Source organism: Malaclemys terrapin, chromosome 21 (genome assembly GCF_027887155.1).
Source record: "Malaclemys terrapin pileata isolate rMalTer1 chromosome 21, rMalTer1.hap1, whole genome shotgun sequence".
Classification (NCBI taxonomy): Eukaryota; Metazoa; Chordata; order Testudines; family Emydidae; genus Malaclemys; species Malaclemys terrapin.
This window is the reverse complement of record NC_071525.1, coordinates 1,646,449-1,665,345: the sequence shown is the minus strand read 5'-3', so window position 1 is coordinate 1,665,345 and position 18,897 is coordinate 1,646,449. Positions and strand designations below refer to the sequence as shown.

General features: G+C 58.5%; 2 protein-coding genes and 1 non-coding gene across 3 annotated transcripts; 2 read left to right on the top strand and 1 right to left on the bottom strand.

Moving 5' to 3' along the window:
• The first annotated feature begins 1,339 nt into the window (after window positions 1-1,339).
• On the top strand, window positions 1,340-3,914 carry SNAPIN (SNAP associated protein). Its single transcript, XM_054010770.1, has 4 exons — window positions 1,340-1,458; window positions 2,254-2,300; window positions 2,485-2,603; window positions 3,320-3,914. The coding sequence occupies exons 1-4, from the start codon at window positions 1,340-1,342 to the stop codon at window positions 3,422-3,424; spliced, it is 390 nt and encodes a 129-aa protein (XP_053866745.1). The 3' UTR covers window positions 3,425-3,914.
• A 605-nt stretch (window positions 3,915-4,519) lies between these two features.
• Window positions 4,520-13,523, bottom strand: ILF2 (interleukin enhancer binding factor 2). The gene is made up of 15 exons (XM_054011188.1): window positions 13,420-13,523; window positions 12,368-12,427; window positions 11,669-11,711; window positions 10,145-10,249; window positions 9,670-9,747; window positions 9,308-9,410; window positions 9,161-9,226; window positions 8,769-8,885; window positions 8,417-8,495; window positions 7,857-7,944; window positions 7,542-7,603; window positions 6,651-6,765; window positions 5,890-5,980; window positions 5,193-5,362; window positions 4,520-4,682 (listed from the first exon to the last, which is right to left on the bottom strand). Exons 1-14 carry the CDS (start codon window positions 13,422-13,424, stop codon window positions 5,202-5,204), a joined length of 1,173 nt encoding a protein of 390 aa, XP_053867163.1. The 5' UTR covers window positions 13,425-13,523; the 3' UTR covers window positions 4,520-4,682; window positions 5,193-5,201.
• Window positions 13,524-13,839: 316 nt separating this feature from the next.
• TRNAM-CAU (transfer RNA methionine (anticodon CAU)) lies at window positions 13,840-13,911 on the top strand. The gene has a single exon. It is a non-coding gene; the product is annotated as a tRNA-Met (tRNA).
• The last annotated feature ends 4,986 nt before the right edge of the window (window positions 13,912-18,897 follow it).

Genomic DNA, 18,897 nt, shown 5'->3' with positions numbered 1-18,897 from the left:
ATCAGCTCCGGGGCAAGGAAAGCGGCACAGCCAGTTGGACACGAGGCCAGTTGGCAGGAAAGGGGAAGCGAGGCCTTTAAAACACCGGAGAAGAGGCTTCGGAAACGTTTTCCCTCCTCCAGCCAGGGGAGGTTTGTGCCTCTTTCCCATCCCGGAGGAGCCCACCACCGGTCTGTCTCCCAACAGCTCCTGGGGGTCGTGCTGCATGTGATCAGGCAGCCATGTTTCCTTGGCTAGCCCACCCACCCCTCAACATGCTATAAAAACTCCACAACCCACCTGTGCCACAACTTTTTCTGCATATAAAAAGCAGGGCCGGCATTAGGGGGTAGCAAGCAGGGGCCTAGGGTTGCCAGGGGGCCGTTAAAAGTTGGGTGGGCAGTGCAGCAGGGCGAAGGGAGGCTCCCTGCCTGCGTGTGGTTCCCAGAAGCAGCCGACATGTCTGGCACCTAGGTGCAGGGGCGGCCACGGGGGTCCGCGCGCTGCCCTCGCCCCAAGTTGTCTGGGAATGTTGCCAATGGGAGCTGCGGGGGCGGTGCCTGTGGGCAAGGGCAGTGCGCAGAGCCCCCTGGCTGCACCTACACCTAGGAGCCGAACATGCCGACTGCTTCCGGGAACCCCACGGAGCCAGGGCAGGCAGGGAGCCTGCCTTCACCCCACTGTGCTGCCGACCCCATCTGAGGTAAGTGCCACCTAGCTGGGGCTCTCACCCTGAACCCCCTCCCACATCCCAACCCCAGCCCTGATCCTGCCCCCAAACCTCCTGAGCCCCTTCCCGGAGCCTCCTTCACCCCAAACCCCTCACCCCTAGCCCCACCCCAGAGCCCACACTCCCAGCCGGAGCCCTCCCCCCCTCCTGCACCCCAACCCCCTGCCCCAGCCCAGTGAAAGTGAGCGAGGGTGGGGGAGAGTGAGTGACAGGGGGGCTCTTCGAAGGGGCGGGGCAAGGGTGTTGGGTTTTGTTCTATTAGAAAGTTGGCAACCCTAAGGGGGCCCTGGGGCACTAAGCCGCTCGGGCTTCGGCTTTCTGCCCTGGGCCCCAGGGAGTCTAAGGCCACCCCCCCCCCAAGCTGCTCATGGCCCCCCCCTTGAGAACAGCTGGTGCAGGGAACCGCAGGGGGGCAGAGTGCAGATGTGGGGGGCTTGGGGAGGATGCCCCGTGTGCTCGGCGCTGCCGGGCGGGGGGGGGGGGGGAGCGCTGGCTCTGGTCTGTGACTTCTGCCCCCTGGGAAACTACATTTCCCAGAGGCCTTTGCACCAGGGACACAGCCGCGGCACTCCATTTCCCAGCGGGCGCCGCGCGGGCACGCCGCTTCCCGGCAGGCTGCGCGGCGGGGCGATGGCCGGGCCTGGCGCGGGGACCCCGGGCTCGGGGGCTCGCGACCTGTTCGCCGAGGGGCTGCTGGAGTTCCTGCGGCCGGCCGCGCGCCAGCTCGACTCGCACGTGCACGCGGTCAGGTGCCTGATGGGGGCTGGGGGGACATGGGGGCTGGGGGGGGCAGCTGCAGCTGGGATCTAGCCCCATGGGGGGGTTGCATGGGCTGGGGCCCGGGAGAGGGGCTAGGGCAATGGGGGTTGCATGGGCTGGGGCCCTGGGGGGCTGGGCCAGCTGCAGCTGGGATCTAGCCCCATGGGGGGGTTGCATGGGCTGGTGCCCGGGAGAGGGGCTAGGGCAATGGGGGTTGCATGGGCTGGGGCCCTGGGGGGCTGGGCCAGCTGCAGCTGGGATCTAGCCCCATGGGGGGGTTGCATGGGCTGGGGCCCGGGAGAGGGGCTAGGGCAATGGGGGTTGCATGGGCTGGGGCCCTGGGGGGCTGGGCCAGCTGCAGCTGGGATCTAGCCCCATGGGGGGGTTGCATGGGCTGGGGCCCGGGAGAGGGGCTAGGGCAATGGGGGTTGCATGGGCTGGGGCCCTGGGGGGCTGGGCCAGCTGCAGCTGGGATCTAGCCCCATGGGGGGGTTGCATGGGCTGGGGCCCGGGAGAGGGGCTAGGGCAATGGGGGTTGCATGGGCTGGGGCCTTGGGGGGCTGGGCCAGCTGCAGCTGGGATCTAGCCCCATGGGGGGGCTGGGCTGAGCTCAGTGCCCGGTGGTGTTGGGGGCTCAGGAGCTGAGTCTGGCACTGGGGGTTGCCCAGAGGCTCCCTGGGGCTGGGTCCGGGCAGGCCTCACTGGGCTCCCCTGGCTGGCTGGGGCCGGGGTGGGCAGCCCCCTCTGGGGAGTAGCGCTGACCAATTGCCTTTGTGTTTCCCCAGGGAGAGCCAGGTGGAGCTTCGGGAGCACATCGATAACCTGGCCACAGGTGAGCCCACGAGCCGCAGGGCAGCACCCAGCCCAGGAGGGCTGGCTGGGCAAGGGGCGCGTCCCGCTGGGTGCGGCCTGAAGGGGGCGATCCCCCGGGGCGGGGTGATTCAGGTGGGGCTTGGGGATGGGGTCGGGGGGTGCCAGCCTGCTCCCGCCTGGCACTAGGGTGTCCCTTCCCTCAGAGCTGTGCAGGATCAATGAAGACCAGAAGGTTGCGCTCGACTTGGACCCATACGTGAAGAAACTGCTGAACGCCCGGCGCCGAGTTGTGCTGGTCAACAATATCCTACAGAATGCACAGGTGGGCACCTCGCCCCCCGCCAGGTGCAACAGGGGGACCCCGCTGGGCTTTGCAGGTGGGAGGGAGTCTGAGAACAAACCCCCAAGCTTCTGAGGGACGCTGAACCAATCCAGCTGCCCCTGGGGCCGCTGGAGGGTCAGCCCAGAGTCTGCTTCAGACACCCCCCGGCCCCCAGGCTGGTATGGAGGGGCTGAGATTGCATTGACTTCTCCCGGCTCTGCCATCTCTGTCCTGACACGCGCGCGGCTGTGGGCCTGCCGGCCTGGCTCAGGATGGTATCCGCAGACATCGCTTGCTTCTCCTGCCTGCACAGCCCCACTGCTCCCCTCTCTGAGGATTATTGTGTGGGGAAAGCACCCCCTTGTGCTAGGCCCTGCCCCAGAGCCGCAATCTTATAGCCCCAGGGAGCTGCCTTTTGGAAACTGACCGGTACTTTCACTCCCCCTGAGGTAGCTATTTCAAGATGGACCTGAGCCGCTCCAAGTTCTGGAGAGAATCCCGGGCTCCTGGTTGTCAGCCTGGGGCACTAGCCCACGTGTGCTAGGAAGGCTAGGGGGCGATGCCATCCCGAGGCTGCGTATGGGAAGGGATCCATTGCAAAGGGACGAGGAGACTTCACTCTCTCATGCAGCTGTGGGTCTGGCCAAGGCTACATGGGAATAGAGGCAGCGTTTCCTAGGTTTAGGGGACTGATCCGAGCATTCCCTCCCCTGCAGGAACGGCTGAGGAGACTCAATCACAACGTGGCCAAGGAGACTGCCCGCAGGAAGGCCATCCTGGAGGCATCAGGCGGCTACCCCCAGGGCTCTCCCAGCAAGTGATGCTGGGGAGAGCCTGGCTGGACAGGCCGGTGCTTTGCTGAACTGATGCCCAATGGATTCTAAAGCTGCTACTAGGAGATCAGGTGGGGAGGGGGAGCCGAGAGCACCCGGCCCTGCAGGAACTCCGCTACCATCGTACCTGCAGAGCTGAATGTATGGGCTGAAGTTGCTGTTGGGGGGTGTGTGGGGGGGGAAACTGTATGGGTGTCAAATGGAGGGAGAACTGCTCCCAGGGAGACCGCAGCAAGCTAGGCAGGTGGCCCTTCGCTGGCATTGATGCTTCCTTGTCACCCACTGGGGTAGGGGGAGGTAGGCAGCACCCGCCGGTGTCTCCTTCGCTGTCTGGGGGCTGCGGCTCTGACCAGCTGCCCCCACGGTCCATCCAGGGGGCTTGTCCTAACGTTTGCTCCAGTCAGCGAGGGGAGGGGCCATGTACAATATATTGCTACTCTTGGAGGTGGTACGATAATAAACTGCCTATTGCTTATGACTAGTGAGTGATGTGTGGGGGGCACTCCTGCTAGGCCTGGGTGGGCATGGACCCGTTGGACAGACTGTTCTCTCCTGCCCGGGGGAGGGCACTGCTTTGAGACGCAGCATTCTCTGACCCTCCAAACCGCACATAGCAACCATGAGAAGTGTGAGCCCGCCTGCCCCCCCTGCTGCAAGGCAGAGGGCCGGAGCTCCCCCCTAAGTCTGGTGGGAAGGCGTGGGGGGCTCCGCAAGCCACATTTCAACTGGAGAAGCGCTGCAGGCGGCCCATGAGCCAGGGTTTGGCCGCCCCGGCTCTAGAGGAAAGTGAAAGCCTTGCCCCTGGACAGAGGGGCTCAGGCCTGTCACATCCCTTAGTAAAAAGAACAGGAGTGCTTGTGGCACCTTAGAGACCGTCCCTTAGTGTCTCTTCATGCTGGGTACAGTGCAGCCATGGAGATCCAGCACTAGGCCGTAGTGGTGAAGTGCAGCTCTAGAGTGGATGGATGGACCAGTTCCGGCTCCTCCGAGATCTGGAATACCCCCCCCCCCCCCTTACCCAAGCCTCCGCCTGGGGAGGGGAGAAGGTTGTTTGCCCACACACAAATCAGAGAGGAGAGGCACTTAAAAGGGGGAACCATTTTAATAGAACCTATAAAAACCAAGACAAAATACAAAGGACTTTTCCCGTCGTTCGGCGGGACAGATGGTTGAGGACAGGCTCAGGCCTAGACGAGATTCTTCATGTGCTGCGGCCAGCAGGATGCTTTACAGGTAGGGGGCAAAACTGCAAGAGCCAAGCAAACACCACATCAAAATGCAGGTGAGGCAGGAACTTGTACCACTTTTCACAGTGCTCAGGGGCAGAAGGGAGGCCTGAGCTTAGAGCAAGAGCTCACGAGTGAAAGAGCAGCTGGCTGGCTCCAGTGCGGTACAGCAGCATCCATCACTTATTTCCCGGGGAGCTGGCCTGAGCACATGCCCTGGGGCTCACTAGGCAAGCAGAGAGGTTCCCCATAGTCCTGCAGCACAGCCAGGTGAAGCTTAGGGACTTCCCTACACTGCCAGACGCTGCAGGTAAGAAGCCACCGGCGCTGGCTCAGATTTGTGCAAGCAGCAGCAAGTTGGACTGTTAGTTTCCACTTACGGTCTCGGGCATTACAGGTAGGAGGGGAATGGTGCAGCCCCAGACACCGGAACCAGGCCGAGACCCTTGAGTTCCAGGTAGACGTGCCCCCCCCCCCCCGAATACATCTGTAGGAGCAGCCTCAGACTGACACCACCTGGCTGTCTTTACCTGGGCAGGTCACTCCTGAGTCTCCATGCTCTCCTCCTCCTCTCCCGCAGCTGTTTCTTCTTGATTCTCCTCTTCTTCCTCCCCTTCCTTCTTCTCTGGAGGCTTCTCATAAGCCTTCTCTGAAGGGGTGACTATCACCCCGTCCCAAGTGGACATTTCAGAGGCCAGGTCTGCAAAGCAAACAGAAGTCATCATGTCAGCCTGCAGTGCAGGGTCCTGCCAGCACCCCACCCCCAGGGCATTCTTCAGAACGGTGCCAGGTGGGGAGGAGACCAGCTGAAGTAACCCAGAGCCCCCTGCCATTTCTCCTCCCGCTGCGGCTGTTACAGGAAGCGGACAGCAGACCCCAGTGACAGCAAGCCCCTTACATTTGCCCACTTTTCTCAAGGGCAAGTTGTCAGGGTTCAAGGCAAGAGGCTGCTCCCAAGTTCTAGCAACAGCCCCCACCATGCAGGGACCAGACGTATCCTTGTCAGGTCACTGGCTGGGTGTGCCTGCATGCTTGATTTGCTCAGTCTGACCAAGTCAAGCCATAGGGGATTGCTCTCTTCTGCCATATGCTCGGGTAAGGACCCCCCACCCCAGGTTTCCTTAAGTCTTCAACCTTCCACATCCTTCCTGAGGTGTCTCCAAATAAAGCCCCAGCACTTCCTGGCCATGCTGACCAGCAGTCACAAGCCATGGAGCTCCTACTTACAGCTGGCATCCCCCTCTTGTCCAAGGATCTTCCTGTAACCGCCGTGTGAGAGGATTCGGACGAGCGTCTGTGCCGTGTAACACACCATGTCCTATGACGGGAGTAGAGAATGAATGCATGCGCGGGAGTCCCCCCGCACGGAGGGTAAAGCCTTTCTGACAGATCAGATCCATCGTCCAGGCAGTCGAGTGTTTGGCTCAGCCCCTCACACGCTCTCAGCAGGGCCTTGTTTTAGCCATAAGAGCCTGATCTGACTGCCCCATGCAGAGGGACCGTGCTACAGCAGCTCACCTGTTTGTGTGCACAGGGCTACGGCTTGGCTCTCCTCTCCCCAGGACAGGGGTGATATGAAGACTTTGATCTGCTCTTCCCTCGTTTACAGTTTAATTTTAATTAAGACTTGGGCTGCAGGTCTTTGCTTTTACCCAGTGAGGCATGCGCCTGCCTACGAACTGCATCGCACCACCAAGACTGGCTGAAGTGGCAGCGTCCCAGCGTATTGCCTCCAGGGTCCTAAACCCTCTTTCACGCTGTACCCAGGGTCAGGACCCCCTCCCACTCCAACCCCAGTGACACGAAGGGTTGAGCCCCAGGCTGGAAGCCCCAGGGGATAAACGCAGCCAGTAACCCCACTAGCTCATTTTCATACAGCAAGTTGCACTTCCAGGTCTCAGAGTTTTGCCCCTTTACAGAATGCCATGGGGCCAGGGTACTCCCACCACCCCAGCCTCAGGGAGCTGCATGCACAAAGGTTAGTTCACCTGTTGTTCCAGGGTCATGACTGTATGGACTCTGAAGTTGCCACTCTCACAGGGATCGGTGATCCCAACAGATCCCGGGAGGAACAGCCCAGCCGCCAGGATCTGAAGGCAGCGCCTGTGGGGCAGTCAGGTGTTAGCAACACAGACAGTTCTACGTTAGACCAGGGGTAGGCAACCTATGGCACGTGTGCTGAAGGCGGCACACAAACTGATTTTCAGTGGCACTCACACTGACCGGGTCCTGGCCACCGGTCCGGGGGACTCTGCATTTGAATTTAATTTTAAATGAAGCTTCTTAAACATTTTAAAAACCTTATTGACTTTACATACAACAATAGTTTAGTTATGTTATAGACTTATTGAAAGAGACCTTCTTAAAAGGTTAAAATGTATGACTAGCACGCGAAACCTTAAATGAGAGTGAATAAATGAAGACTCGGCACCCCACTTCTGAAAGGTTGCCGACTCGTGTTAGACACTAATCCCCAACACAACTGTCTTGCTGAGCCATGGGGTGACTCGCCAGCGCAGCATAGGATATGTTTAGCACTAGGCGCTAAGGAAAGTGGTCCAAGGTAGCACACTCCTAACATGGCGTAAGTGTGTGTGGCAACATCTCATGATGTTCTCAATAGGCCATGAGTTTGCTTTGTCACCATAGTTGAAAGGATTTAGACCCGAGAGCTCAAGGTAAGAAGTCCTGCGTTAATGGTACTGGCCAATGCCGTAATTAGATCCACGCAGCAGCAACCTGCTCGTTTCAGGAGGTTCTGAAGAAGTGACAAGGGAGTTCACGCAGCATGAAACAGTCTTGAGAAACCAGAGCCCAGGGCACCAGCAGCAGAGGCAAGATTTCCAAACTGACGTTCACTTTATCTGCAGCACACGTACCTGTACGCTACGTTGAGAGCCAAGGGCTGCCTGGTAGGGTTGTTCATCACAGCATAGTGCCCCTGAAGGTAAGGGGAGGAAGTTGTTAGACACAAGGGAGTGTTTAAGATCGATCAGTTTTAAAGCCCCTGTTTCTGCAGGAAGCGACAATCTGTGGGACTTGACTGCTTGAGCTGCCGTGGGATTCAGGGTCAGGGGCTGCAGACCCACCAGATCCCTCCGAACATTGGCCAGGGAAGCCACAGCAGATCAGAGTGAAAGAGTCTATATGGAGACTGTGCCCTTTTAGATCAAAGCCCCCTTCCACTCACATACCAGAAGGTCGAGGATCCACGGAGTGAGAGGCTCGAAGCCAGGGAATCGGATTCTCAAGTCCTTCAGCAATCGGATTAAGACTTTCACCCTGAAAGACGACGTTTTACAAGGACAATGCTCAGAGGGTTTCACCGGGCTCGGACCTCTCGCTGGCTGCCAAGGCCAGTCTAGAGTATTAGGGACGGGGCTGCTTTGGGAGCCTGGGTTCAGGTGCTGCACCTCTGCCCAGCATCAGCTCTGGAAGAACCCAAAGATTTTCCTCTACCAGTTACTCTGCTAGCCAACACTTCATCAGAAAGGGTTGGCCATGCAGGAGCAGGGGAGGCAAACTCCCATGCGCGTGCATGTGTGGGGTGGTGGCCTGCATGGTTCCAAGCGAAGTCAGATTGCCATGTGCCTGCAGGATTAGAGCTGGGCTTGAGCTCCGGTGTCATGTCTCTGTCTGGCTAGAGGAGTATGGGACTGGTGATGAAAGCCCCTTCCCCAGAGGGGAAACAGCCTGTTCACTGCATACAGGGAAGGCTAGGTCAGTAAGGCCTTCCAGCTGCAGAGAAACTTACGTGGACTGAGAAGCGTTCTCTTCAAACCAGCGAGCGTGTCGGATGGCAGCCAGGGCGCTCTGCAGCACTTTGATATCCACTGGAAGAGGAGAGGTAGGCAGGTTTGATTCGGAACATTTGAGGAGAGTCAGCCCAGGGTAAAGCAAGCTGCTCCCCATGCTCCTGTAAACATGCTCTGGATTGTCACAGCTGTGGGGTACAGAATCAGCAAGCAAGCTGTATCTCTCCACTCCCCGCCCCCCCCCCCCCGAGGTCTGTGGGTAAACAGGGCTGCTCTGCAGTGGACAAATAGAAGCTCCCCATCCCCACACGCTAACTAAGCCGCCAAATAAGTTCTGAGAGGTTTCCTTACAGTGGAGCTCTGGGTCCAGCTTGCGAAGGTTGGGGGGCACGGTGGTAATGAGGATCTTCACCGTGGCATCAGCAGAGCTAATCTCAAAGCCAGTCTCGTTGGTTAACATGGTCAGGACTGAGGGAGAAAGAGCAAGACAGATACTCAGAGGGGGTCCACACGGCTGAGCCCAAGACACCGAAGGCAAATAGAAGCAAGGAGACTTCTCAGCCTTGACATTATGCTGGTTTTCGGTTAGCTATCTCAGCTTTACCCTGGTTTGTGCATGAAGGAGCCCCCGCCACAGGGAGTCTATGGGGAGCGTCTCCCTATTTATCAGGGAACATCAGTGTCATTGCTTATTCTGCTCATCTGCATCCCCTTCATGTCACGATGCAAGTGAAGTTACTGACCTTCAGTAGGATCTTGTGCTCTCAGGCTTTCCACTACTTTGTTTCCCAAGGCAGCAACAGCTTCCACTAGAGAGAGAAACGGAATACAGAATTACATTCATTCTGGCCACCGTCCCAGTCAGCCACAGAGGAGAAGCCAATACTTACATGTGGGCAAGATTTTCAGGATCACTACCAGATCGGCCACGTTGTGCCCCGTTGTCATGGTGCCCTTCTTGTAAGACCCCACCTGGCGGACTTCTTCGATTTGCTGATTTATGGGAGCAAACCAAGAGTTAATGCCAACAACTCTACTTGTGTGGTCCCCTTATGCACCCCACCCTCCAGAGGCGAGATGGACTCTTTAATCAGGCCAAAGAAAGCCAGTTTCATACCAGTTATGCCACTAATATTCTGATCTTGTACCGAGGCAGGAGAATAAAGAGCAACTCAATCAGAACATGACAGTCTCCTTGATCTGCCAGCACACCTTGCTGGATAGATTCTCCAAACAAACTCATCTGACTCACCACTTCGAAAGTTCCTGGTGCTACGATCAGGTTGTCGATCACATTGTTTATTTTAGTCACTAGAGAAAGAATGGAAGCCTGAAAAGGAATCAGAAAAAGTGGTTGTAGCAGCAACAGACTGACTGGAGTCTTGAGACACCAAGCTAAATACACAAGCTTTGGAAGGATACGACTTAGACAATCCCAGTACAAGGGATGCAACAGACAGGTTAGTTCAAGTGTGTTTAGAAGCCACTTTAAAAATAACGTTGCATTTTCCCTCATCAGAATCCTACTGCAGGCTACAATACCCACCCCACGTTGGGGTTAGAGGAAACAGGCTAGGGAGCTAGCCCTCCCTTTCTACAAAGATAATTTCTTGTACCCCTTACAACCGTGACAAAGTCAACGCTCTACTGAAAGCAACCTGGCAACACCTTGAACTCCTTTTGACACGTTTCCAATGGCAAGCACCCAGCACGCATGCTTTATTAACCTGTTCAGCAGAATTGGGAGCCAGATCCTGGTTTCTCTTCAGCAAGGCTTCACTGAATGCCGTCTCGTCTGGAGCAGGTTTCACGCGAGGGAAGGCCATTTCACACTGAAACGAGAGTAGACGGACATCAGACTGGTGTCGTGCCAGGGAGACAAGGTCTTCAAAGTGGCTCGTTTACCAGCAAGAAAGACGATTATTCCATTTAACTCTGTTTACATCCATTAGTCACTTCCAAGTGTTTCCTTCTGCTAATGGCTGTTCCACTGTATCAGTCGGGCATTTCGTTTTGAGTGGAGCACGGAAACCTTCAGTCCTGCCTACACATCTTCCCTGGGGCTCAAACAACAGAGAATCACTAGAACTAGTGCATTACCACCACAAAGCAGGTGTTCTACATAGAGCTGATTGGGAACCAGGAGCTATGAAGAGACAGTTGTGAGAAGCTGGATTAAAAACATTTGGAAAGATCCATCCTGAAAAGCCTTATTCGTAAAAGGAGGCAAAAAAAGGACACCCATCAGCTGCTGTCCCTGAGCTCGGAACAAGGAGTCCCTGTCTGCATATATCCAAACCGTCTCACTGTTGTGACAGGGTGTACAGCCCCACCGATGAAGGCAAGGAAAGCATTAATCCCTTCTCCTTGGCAAGGACCACACCTGTGTATCTTTACTGCAGAGGCACTCAAGAGAGGATGGAAACAGCTGTAATCAAGGGAAACCTCCCCCAATAAAAGGAGGCAGCTCAAGCAGTCCTGTTAATCCTGAGAAGGGCCAAAACTAGGAAGGAGTCTGGAGGATACGCTGATTTCTTCTGGGAACTTGGCCAAGGTAACTCATGCTTTGTTTGGACTATAGGCAGCAGAGTTGGGAAAAGAGGATTTTCTCCTCGGTTTGGACCTTAAAGGGTGGGCCATATGTCATGATAAAAACCAGCCCTCCCCAGTCTGTTTACCCTTCACCTTGTGTCTCCACTGCCATTTGCCACACCCTGACAGACATGCTAGCCACTTGTGGTCCCTTTGATTACTTCAAATTAGCCAAAAAGTCAAATAGCAGGTCTGGCTTTCTGCAAACTCCCTGTCTCATATTAGACTTGCAGCAGTTAAGCTATTAGATGCCACAGCCTGCATTGTTTGTACTGGGAGCTTTATGGGTGTGTCTTCACAGCAGTTTGCTCAAGTTACCCCAACTTGATTCTTGTCCACACACAGGAGTGTCCAGCTCAAATTATGTGGTGGTTTGAGCTCCCAGCTAACCCATGAATGGCACAGCTCAAATTCTAAACAATCAGCAGCAGCTAATCCAATCACTGAATGGTTTGAAGTGTGGCTGCCCTGAGTCTCACTGGAGCTATTAAGGTAGACTAGCCCAAGTGCAGTTAACTCAAGCGTGCTAACTGTGCTGTGAAGACACGCCATAAACCAAGTTTATTTTTAAACCAAGAATATAATTGCAATACAACATTCCTGCACCTGGTTTACACAGCCAATGCCATGGACTGGCTAAACCAAGCCAAGTTACTCACCACATAGAAGTCAAAGGGGATGTGTGGCACAAAGGGTCTGAACCTAAAAAAGAAAACAAAGCAAAGGTGAGGTCTTATGACGACGTTAACCACACATTGCTGGGTGATAACGGGGCAGATACGGTACACCAGACTGAACCACTAGTCCATCAAATCCTACACCCTGGTTGGGAGGGTGTTCTAGAGAAAAGCAAACCCTTCTTCCCAGCCTCTCATGGGAGGACCTCTCACCCTGTTGGACAAGCTAAAATTCCTTTTTACCTGGGCAACAGGAAGTTTAACACAGTTTAATACATTGGTTGTCAATCAAGCGTTTACCAGTTTAGAATGGGTCCCACCTAAGCAAAGCTCTTAATAACCTTTAGGACGGCTCTTGCCTGTGCAGCATGTAGTGAGATCTCCACCACACGCTGGATCGTAGCATTAGGAAGATTTTATGGGGTTTTGCTTCATAGCTTATGGACAAGGCTCCACTTTCCCTCTACCTCCTACTGGTTTGCAACAAGTTGGTGGCCATCCCCCAATCCAGAAGTGGCTGCATTTCAGCAGTATTTTGCCTCTACAGCATGACGAGCCAGCAGGCCCAATGGCTAGGACGTGCCGCACCTCCTGGCAGGAGGGGGACAGCGGATTTCTGGATGGCGATGCTCACAGCTGCAGCCCACCCCGGGGCTGGTTCGCTCAGAGAGCAGCACTTACCCGCTGCCAGGGCCGCCCCTGGAGCCAAAACGCCCGCCACGGCCACGGCCTCGATCACCCCTGGGGAAGGAGGACAGCCCCGTGTCAGCAGAGCGGGGGGCCCGCAGACCCCGCCCCAGGGGGCAGCCCCGCCTTGGGAGAGGAACTGCCCCCCCCGCAGGGGGTCAGCTCCCCCCACAGGTCCTCCCAGCACCGCACCACCACCCCCCCCGGGGCAGCCCCCTGGATCCATCCCCTTCAGGCGGCACCGCCCGCTCCTGCCCCCGGGGCCAGACCCCCCCCCCACGCTCCCCCCTCAGACCGCCCCTGGATCCCCGCCCCTCCCCCCGGGGGCCAGACCCCCCCCCGGGCATCTCCCTCAGACAGCCCCGGGATCCACCCCCCCGCCCCTCGATCCGCCCCTCCCCCCGGGGCCAGACCCCCCCCCCCACGCTCCCCCCTCAGACAGCCCCTGGATCCCCGCCCCTCCCCCCGGGGGCCAGACCCCCCCCCGGGCATCTCCCTCAGACAGCCCCGGGATCCACCCCCCCGCCCCTCGATCCGCCCCTCCCCCCGGGGCCAGACCCCCCCCCCCACGCTCCCCCCTCAGACAGCCCCGGGATCCACCCCCCCGCCCCTCCCCCCGGGCATCTCCCTCAGACAGCCCCTGGATCCCCCCCCGGGATCCCCCCCTCTCCCCACGCTCCCCCCTCAGACCGCCCCTGGATCCCCGCCCCTCCCCCCGGGGGCCAGACCCCCCCCCCCGGGCATCTCCCTCAGACAGCCCCGGGATCCACCCCCCCGCCCCTCGATCCGCCCCTCCCCCCGGGGCCAGACCCCCCCCCACGCTCCCCCCTCAGACAGCCCCGGGATCCACCCCCCCGCCCCTCCCCCCGGGCATCTCCCTCAGACCGCCCCTGGATCCCCGCCCCTCCCCCCGGGGGCCAGACCCCCCCCCCACGCTCCCCCCTCAGACCGCCCCTGGATCCCCGCCCCTCCCCCCGGGGGCCAGACCCCCCCCACACGCTCCCCCCTCAGGCAGCCCGCGGGCCCCGAGCCTGGCCGCCCCTCACCTCATGGCGCCGCTGAACCCGAACAATGGAAGCCGCCGCTGCGGAGAGGAGAAGCCGCCGGCCTGCGTCGCTCACCCTCCAACAAGCTGCCCGGCTATTGGCTGCGCGCCGCCTCCCGCGCGACCAGCCCCAGAGGCCCCTCTTCCATTCCGGCTTTGCCATTGGTCGTCTCGCCTATCCGTCGTGACGCGCGCCGAGAGGCGTCAGGGCGTCGGCCAATCACAGGCCGGCCCGGGGCGGGACCGAGACGGGGCCGTTGGAGAGCTGGCGCGCTCTGCAGTGACGGGGAATGACCGCTAGGTGGGGAGGTGGAAAAGGACTGGCGGGGGGGGGGGGGAGCGCGCCGAGTGCGCATGCGTGTGTGGCACGCACGCTAGCGCACAGCTATGTGTAGAAGCTTGAGGCGGGTGTAGACCGCGCAGCAGAGTGGCGCAGCGGAAGCGTGCTGGGCCCATAACCCAGAGGTCGATGGATCGAAACCATCCTCTGCTAGGAGACGTCTTTTGGCGCAGCGCGCCCCATTGGGGCAGGGCAGTAACGGGGGTCCTATTTTACTCCCCAGGCGATGGCTTGTGATGTCACCACCTTGCAGGCCTTTGGTTGTGACATCATCGCGTTGCAGACCTTCAGGTGTGACATCACTGCTGGTGTGACATCACTGCTGGTGTTACCATTCTGCAGTGTTTGGATGTGATGTCATTGCACTGGCGCCGCCTGGGTGTGACGTCATTGTTCGGGTGTGACATCACTGTGCCGGTGTCATCGTGCGGGGTCTGGGTGTGACGTCGCTGTGCCGGTGTCGCCTGTGCAACAGCGTCTGGGTGTGACGTCACTGTTCGGGTGTGACATCACTGTGCCGGTGTCATCGTGCGGGGTCTGGATGTGACGTTGCTGTGCCGGTGTCGCCCGTGCGACGGCGTCTGGCTGCGACGTGGTGGTTCCTGCAGTTCCCGCAAGTGATTTCACTGCAGCTTAGAGCCTGCTGGAGCTGCCAAACAGGCCGGGAAGTGACCCCCTTCCAAGGTGCTGGGCTAGGAAGGGAGTGGGGTCAGCGGGATCTGCGCTCCATACCAGACAGGGGCCAGCGCCTCCATTCCCCCTCGCAGAAATCTCAGTCCCTGGGATACCAACTTGTGCAATTTTACCACAATAGTGGGTGGGTTTTTTTCTTAAAGCCCCAGCTCCTGGAGTCAGGTGAGGGCACCAAGCATCTCAGCTTCCTTTTAAAAGTAATAGGACAAACTCAGCCACCAGAGCTAGAAGGAGAAAAGCTGGAAAACACAGCCCAGAAGGCTCAGAACCCAGAAGGCAAATAACACAAACCCAATTTAATGTATTGATTGAAATCTCATGGGTTTTGGAAGCCCTGACTCATGATTTGTGACCACCTGGGGGTTGGAGAAGCTTCAGGCAGTCCCGGGGCCAGGGTGAGGATCCTGGTTATTTATTATTTATTTACTAACTGGTATCGTGCTGGGGCCTTGAAGCCCCAGCCACGTATCATGTGCCCATTGTGCCAGGCACTGCACTTTCTGTACACTCTGCATTTTGAACTGACAGCTAAACAAGTCGGAGGATACAAATCTGCTTTGGACGGAGACAGAGACACTGATGAGAAAGCGAGGGCAGGAAATTAGGGGGCAATCAGATACGCGTAGTATTGAGTGGACCCCAGATAAAACGGGGACCCCATTGGGCTGTGTGTTTTACAACCATCAAAGAGAACAGTCCCTGCCCCAAAGAATCTGCAAGCTAACCAGACCAGACGAACACTCGGGCTGGGCCGGCAGCTTCTTTCCCACCCTGTGAGAATTTTGGAAATACTGGAAAATGTTCCCATCCCAAATTGGGGCCAAAAAGTCAAAACCTTGACAATTTTCACCAACCAAAAAAAAATCTGAAAAAAGCCCATTCCGTTCCGGTCACCGGTGACGTGTCGATTCCATCGGTGTAAATATCCAAACAAGACATTGTGGATCAAACGGTTCTGAAACGTTTTGTTTCAGAAAGATCGGAATAGGACACGTGGACACTTTCAACGCTTCACCCCCACACACACAAACGTGTCGAGCTGGGAGATCCCTTGCAGCCCTGTTCTGTCAGCGGGTTCGGGTCTGATGAATTGGCCTTTTCCAGCAAAAAAAGTTTGTCTAAAACTTCCCAACCAGCTGGGATCCCTACCCTGCATAAGCTCTGTGTGTCTGGTGCCAACAGACCTCTGGGTGGCGCCGGGACACCACAGAACATCTGCTCAGCCCAACCAGTGGATGCCCCTTTCCTCCAGCTCCTGGCATCCGAAATGCCAGCAACGGGGCACTGAAAATGGCCACTTTGGGGGCTTCTTCCCTGGGCATCTCCGAGGGGACACGTGGGATTTAGGGGCATGGTGGGAGCGTGGTAACTCTGCCGGAGTTAGAGAGGAGCAGTGTAGATGCAGCATTGGGGAGAGGTAAATCGGGGGGCAGGGGAAGTGAAGTGCATTGTGTCACCCAGCAGCCCCACCCCCCACCCCCACCTGGCAGGAAGCACATGGCCCAGGAACTGGTTCAGAAACTTCTCGTGCTCCCAGCGGGGAGGGGATGTGCGGGGAGCCCCACCCCAGCACTGGTTGCTGGGGAAGAAACCCCGCCCCCTGCAAAAAAATACTAGGTCTTGGAGTGGCTCCTGGCTGAGCCCATGTGCCCCGGGGAGGGGGCAGAGGCGGTTTGGATGGGGGGAAAATCAGACGAATTCCCCCCCCGCCAATGGTCCCGCTCAGTAACCGGCTCCCTGGAGCCATCCGTCACTGGGGCAGCGCTGGCTGATCCACAACGCCCAAATAACCAGCTCTCCCTCCCTCAGTCCCCTGCCGCCAAGAGTGACTTTGGAGCCATTCATGCCCCCCCCCCCCCCGCCGGCTGCTAATGCTGCAGCCCCACCCCCCACCCCCCAGCCTCAGGTTCATCTCTGCAGATGTGGCTGGGGAGGGCACCGGGAGGGGGGGTCGTGATGCGCTCTCAGTGCCCGTGGGGGTGATTTCAGAGCAAGCAGGGCCTGTGGAGGAACGGGCCACGCATCCCACGGCGCGCCCTGGAACGAAAGACCAAGGCAGCCTGACCAGGAATCTCTGAGCACTTGGGAGCCGTGACATCACTGCCAGCACCTCTCCTGGGAGAAGGATTAGTGTCCTTACGATATTTCATTTGTGAGGAAACTGAGGCAGGGGAGGGGAAAGGGGCTCGCCCAAGGTCAGTCAGTCAGTGGTAGGCACTCAGAAAAGAACCCAGGAGTCCTGTCTTCTAGTCTGTTATTCTAACCACTAGCCCCCACTTCCCATAGATGGGAAGAGAACCCAGGAGTCCTGGCTCCTAACCCGCCCCCGTCCTCCCACTCCCACAACCACAAGACCCAGCTCCCCTCATGTAGTCAGGGAGAACCCAGGGGTCCTGGCCCCCAACCCCCACCCCGCTCTAACAAGACCCAGCTCCCCTCCTGGAGACAGGGGTAGGACCCAGGGGTCCTGGCTCCCTCTCCGCTCCTCCTTCCAGTACACACGCTTTCCATGCAGCCTGGGCCACGCTCTTGGAAGCTGGCTCAGCGTTCTCTACTCACTCCTCTCGCTAGCACTGGTGCTGCTCAGGGCGCTTCGAGTTCTCCTGTTTCCCAGCGGTTTGCAATCCAGCTGGGGCAGGAGGCGACTTTATTAGCTGCCCCCCAACATGCAGCCCCCGCCTTGAGTGCAAGGTCGAGGTTGCATTTAACAAAGCGCTGCCTTTCTCCGCCTGCTTTTCCCATTCAGCCCAGGAACAAATTCTCCCCAGACAATACGGACCCGGCGGTAACTAGCTCAGCGCCTTGGAAACGAATTCACTCCTTTGCATGGGAAGCCCATTTGCAAGGCAAACGCTCGGCCGCCCGTTCCCGTTAATAACCTGCCCTGACACAGGTTCCGGCCTCGCTGCGACGTTATTGTGTCTCTGCTCCCCCCACCGATAACTGGCTCCATTAACTCCCTCTCCTCTAATGGGGGATTGGCCATATCCGTGCCCCCGCTGACCCTGGTGGCACATTCCCCACGGCGCCGTAAATAAAGTGCCCCAGGGGTGCTAGTTGCTGGACTGCAGCGGCAGCTAGAAATTCCAGCCGAAACAGGACGCCTGTTGCAGCAGACGCAGCCTGGAAGACTGGCTCTCGGAGACCCCGCTGCCCCAGCGTAGGAGGGCAAAGGACTCGCCCAGCACCAGCAGGGTTGTGGCAGCCCAGAATTACGTCCTCTTGAGTCTCAGACCAGGGCCCCCTCTGACTTTCCTGGGCCCCTCTCTCTGCTACCTCCTTCTCAGCACACCTGAGGTAGCTGCCAGGTCTGCTTCCCGGCTCTCCAGCCCACCCCCACCCCCTCCAAGGGGCCCAATCCCCCTCTTCTGCGGCGGCGCTCATCACCGGGGGCGCTCCTGATTTGCACCAGGCACAGAAGCAGCCCCGTGGTCTGCATGCCGTGTCTGTGTGTGAGGCCCCTGCGTGTCTCTGGGGCAGTGCTCAGCCATGGGGTGGGGGGGGTCTTTGTGCACGGCTCCCCTTCTTCCTTTGAGGGACCCCTGCCAAAGACTGCCCTGGACTCAGTCCTCCCCGCCGCCAGTGCCCCAAAGCACCAGCCCGCTCCCCCAAATCATGAGGTCGGCTCCTCGGCTCCCGCTTTCTGGTGCTGGGGCCGTCAGGGCTGCCCCTCTTTCCCATTCTCCAGCTTATCCCCGCACCCACAAGGGCCAGAACCAGACTTGGATTTCACACGTGAGCTGAGAGTCTCCTGACTCCAGGAGCTGGGGATTTAAGAGAAAACACCAAATATCATGAGACAATCACAAGAGTTGGTGATGCTGTAGGTCTGGATGCAGTAACCGCTGAGGAGGAGAGCTGCCGTCCCCACCACTGCCCCCAGGGGGCGAAGGAGAGCTGGAACCTGGGGCCGGTGCGGGAGGGGGGGACCCAGCAGGATCAGGCCCTGGTCCCCGGCCCGGATCGGGCCCCCACTCCAGCCTCCGTGGAGGGCTCTGGATACTTTATTTTCTTCAGCCCTGCCCCCCGAGCCCTCCTCCGCCCGTCCCCTCATTATCTCCCCAGCCCCTTCTCCCCCCCCCCGGCCCATTGCCCCCCCCCCATCTGCTCCCCAGCCCCAGCCTCTGCCGCCCCCCACCGTCTCTGTCTCAGGCATTGCGGGGCCCTTTGACTCCTTGCTCAGCGTGAAGTTTTATAAGCAGGGGGGAGCCGGGAACTTCCCCTCGACCCCCCACCTGAGCCCTGCTTCCAGCCAGGCCTGTGCTCACCCACACGCTGGCCGTGCCCTCACCAGGGCCCGAGAGCCCCGCAGCTGGTGGTGGGCACCAGTTCTTTCCCTTTCACCCCCAGGTGGGAACGCAGCCCACGTGGGAGGAGTGGGGCAAACGGCGGGATCAAGCCACACACCCCAGTGTGACTGGTAATCACCCTTTCTCCATGGGGCCC

Excerpts from the sequence above, each read along its gene's own strand:
- SNAPIN (XM_054010770.1), top strand. The coding sequence starts at position 1,340 with ATGGCCGGGCCTGGCGCGGGGACCCCGGGCTCGGGGGCTCGCGACCTG. Across the intron at positions 1,459-2,253 it reads TCGCACGTGCACGCGGTCAG|GGAGAGCCAGGTGGAGCTTC; the intron begins GTGCCTGATGGG and ends GTGTTTCCCCAG. Across the intron at positions 2,301-2,484 it reads CATCGATAACCTGGCCACAG|AGCTGTGCAGGATCAATGAA; the intron begins GTGAGCCCACGA and ends CCCTTCCCTCAG.
- ILF2 (XM_054011188.1), bottom strand. Across the intron at positions 9,227-9,307 it reads CCTGAAAATCTTGCCCACAT|TGGAAGCTGTTGCTGCCTTG; the intron begins GTAAGTATTGGC and ends TTCTCTCTCTAG. Across the intron at positions 8,886-9,160 it reads AGCACAAGATCCTACTGAAG|TCCTGACCATGTTAACCAAC; the intron begins GTCAGTAACTTC and ends TTTCTCCCTCAG.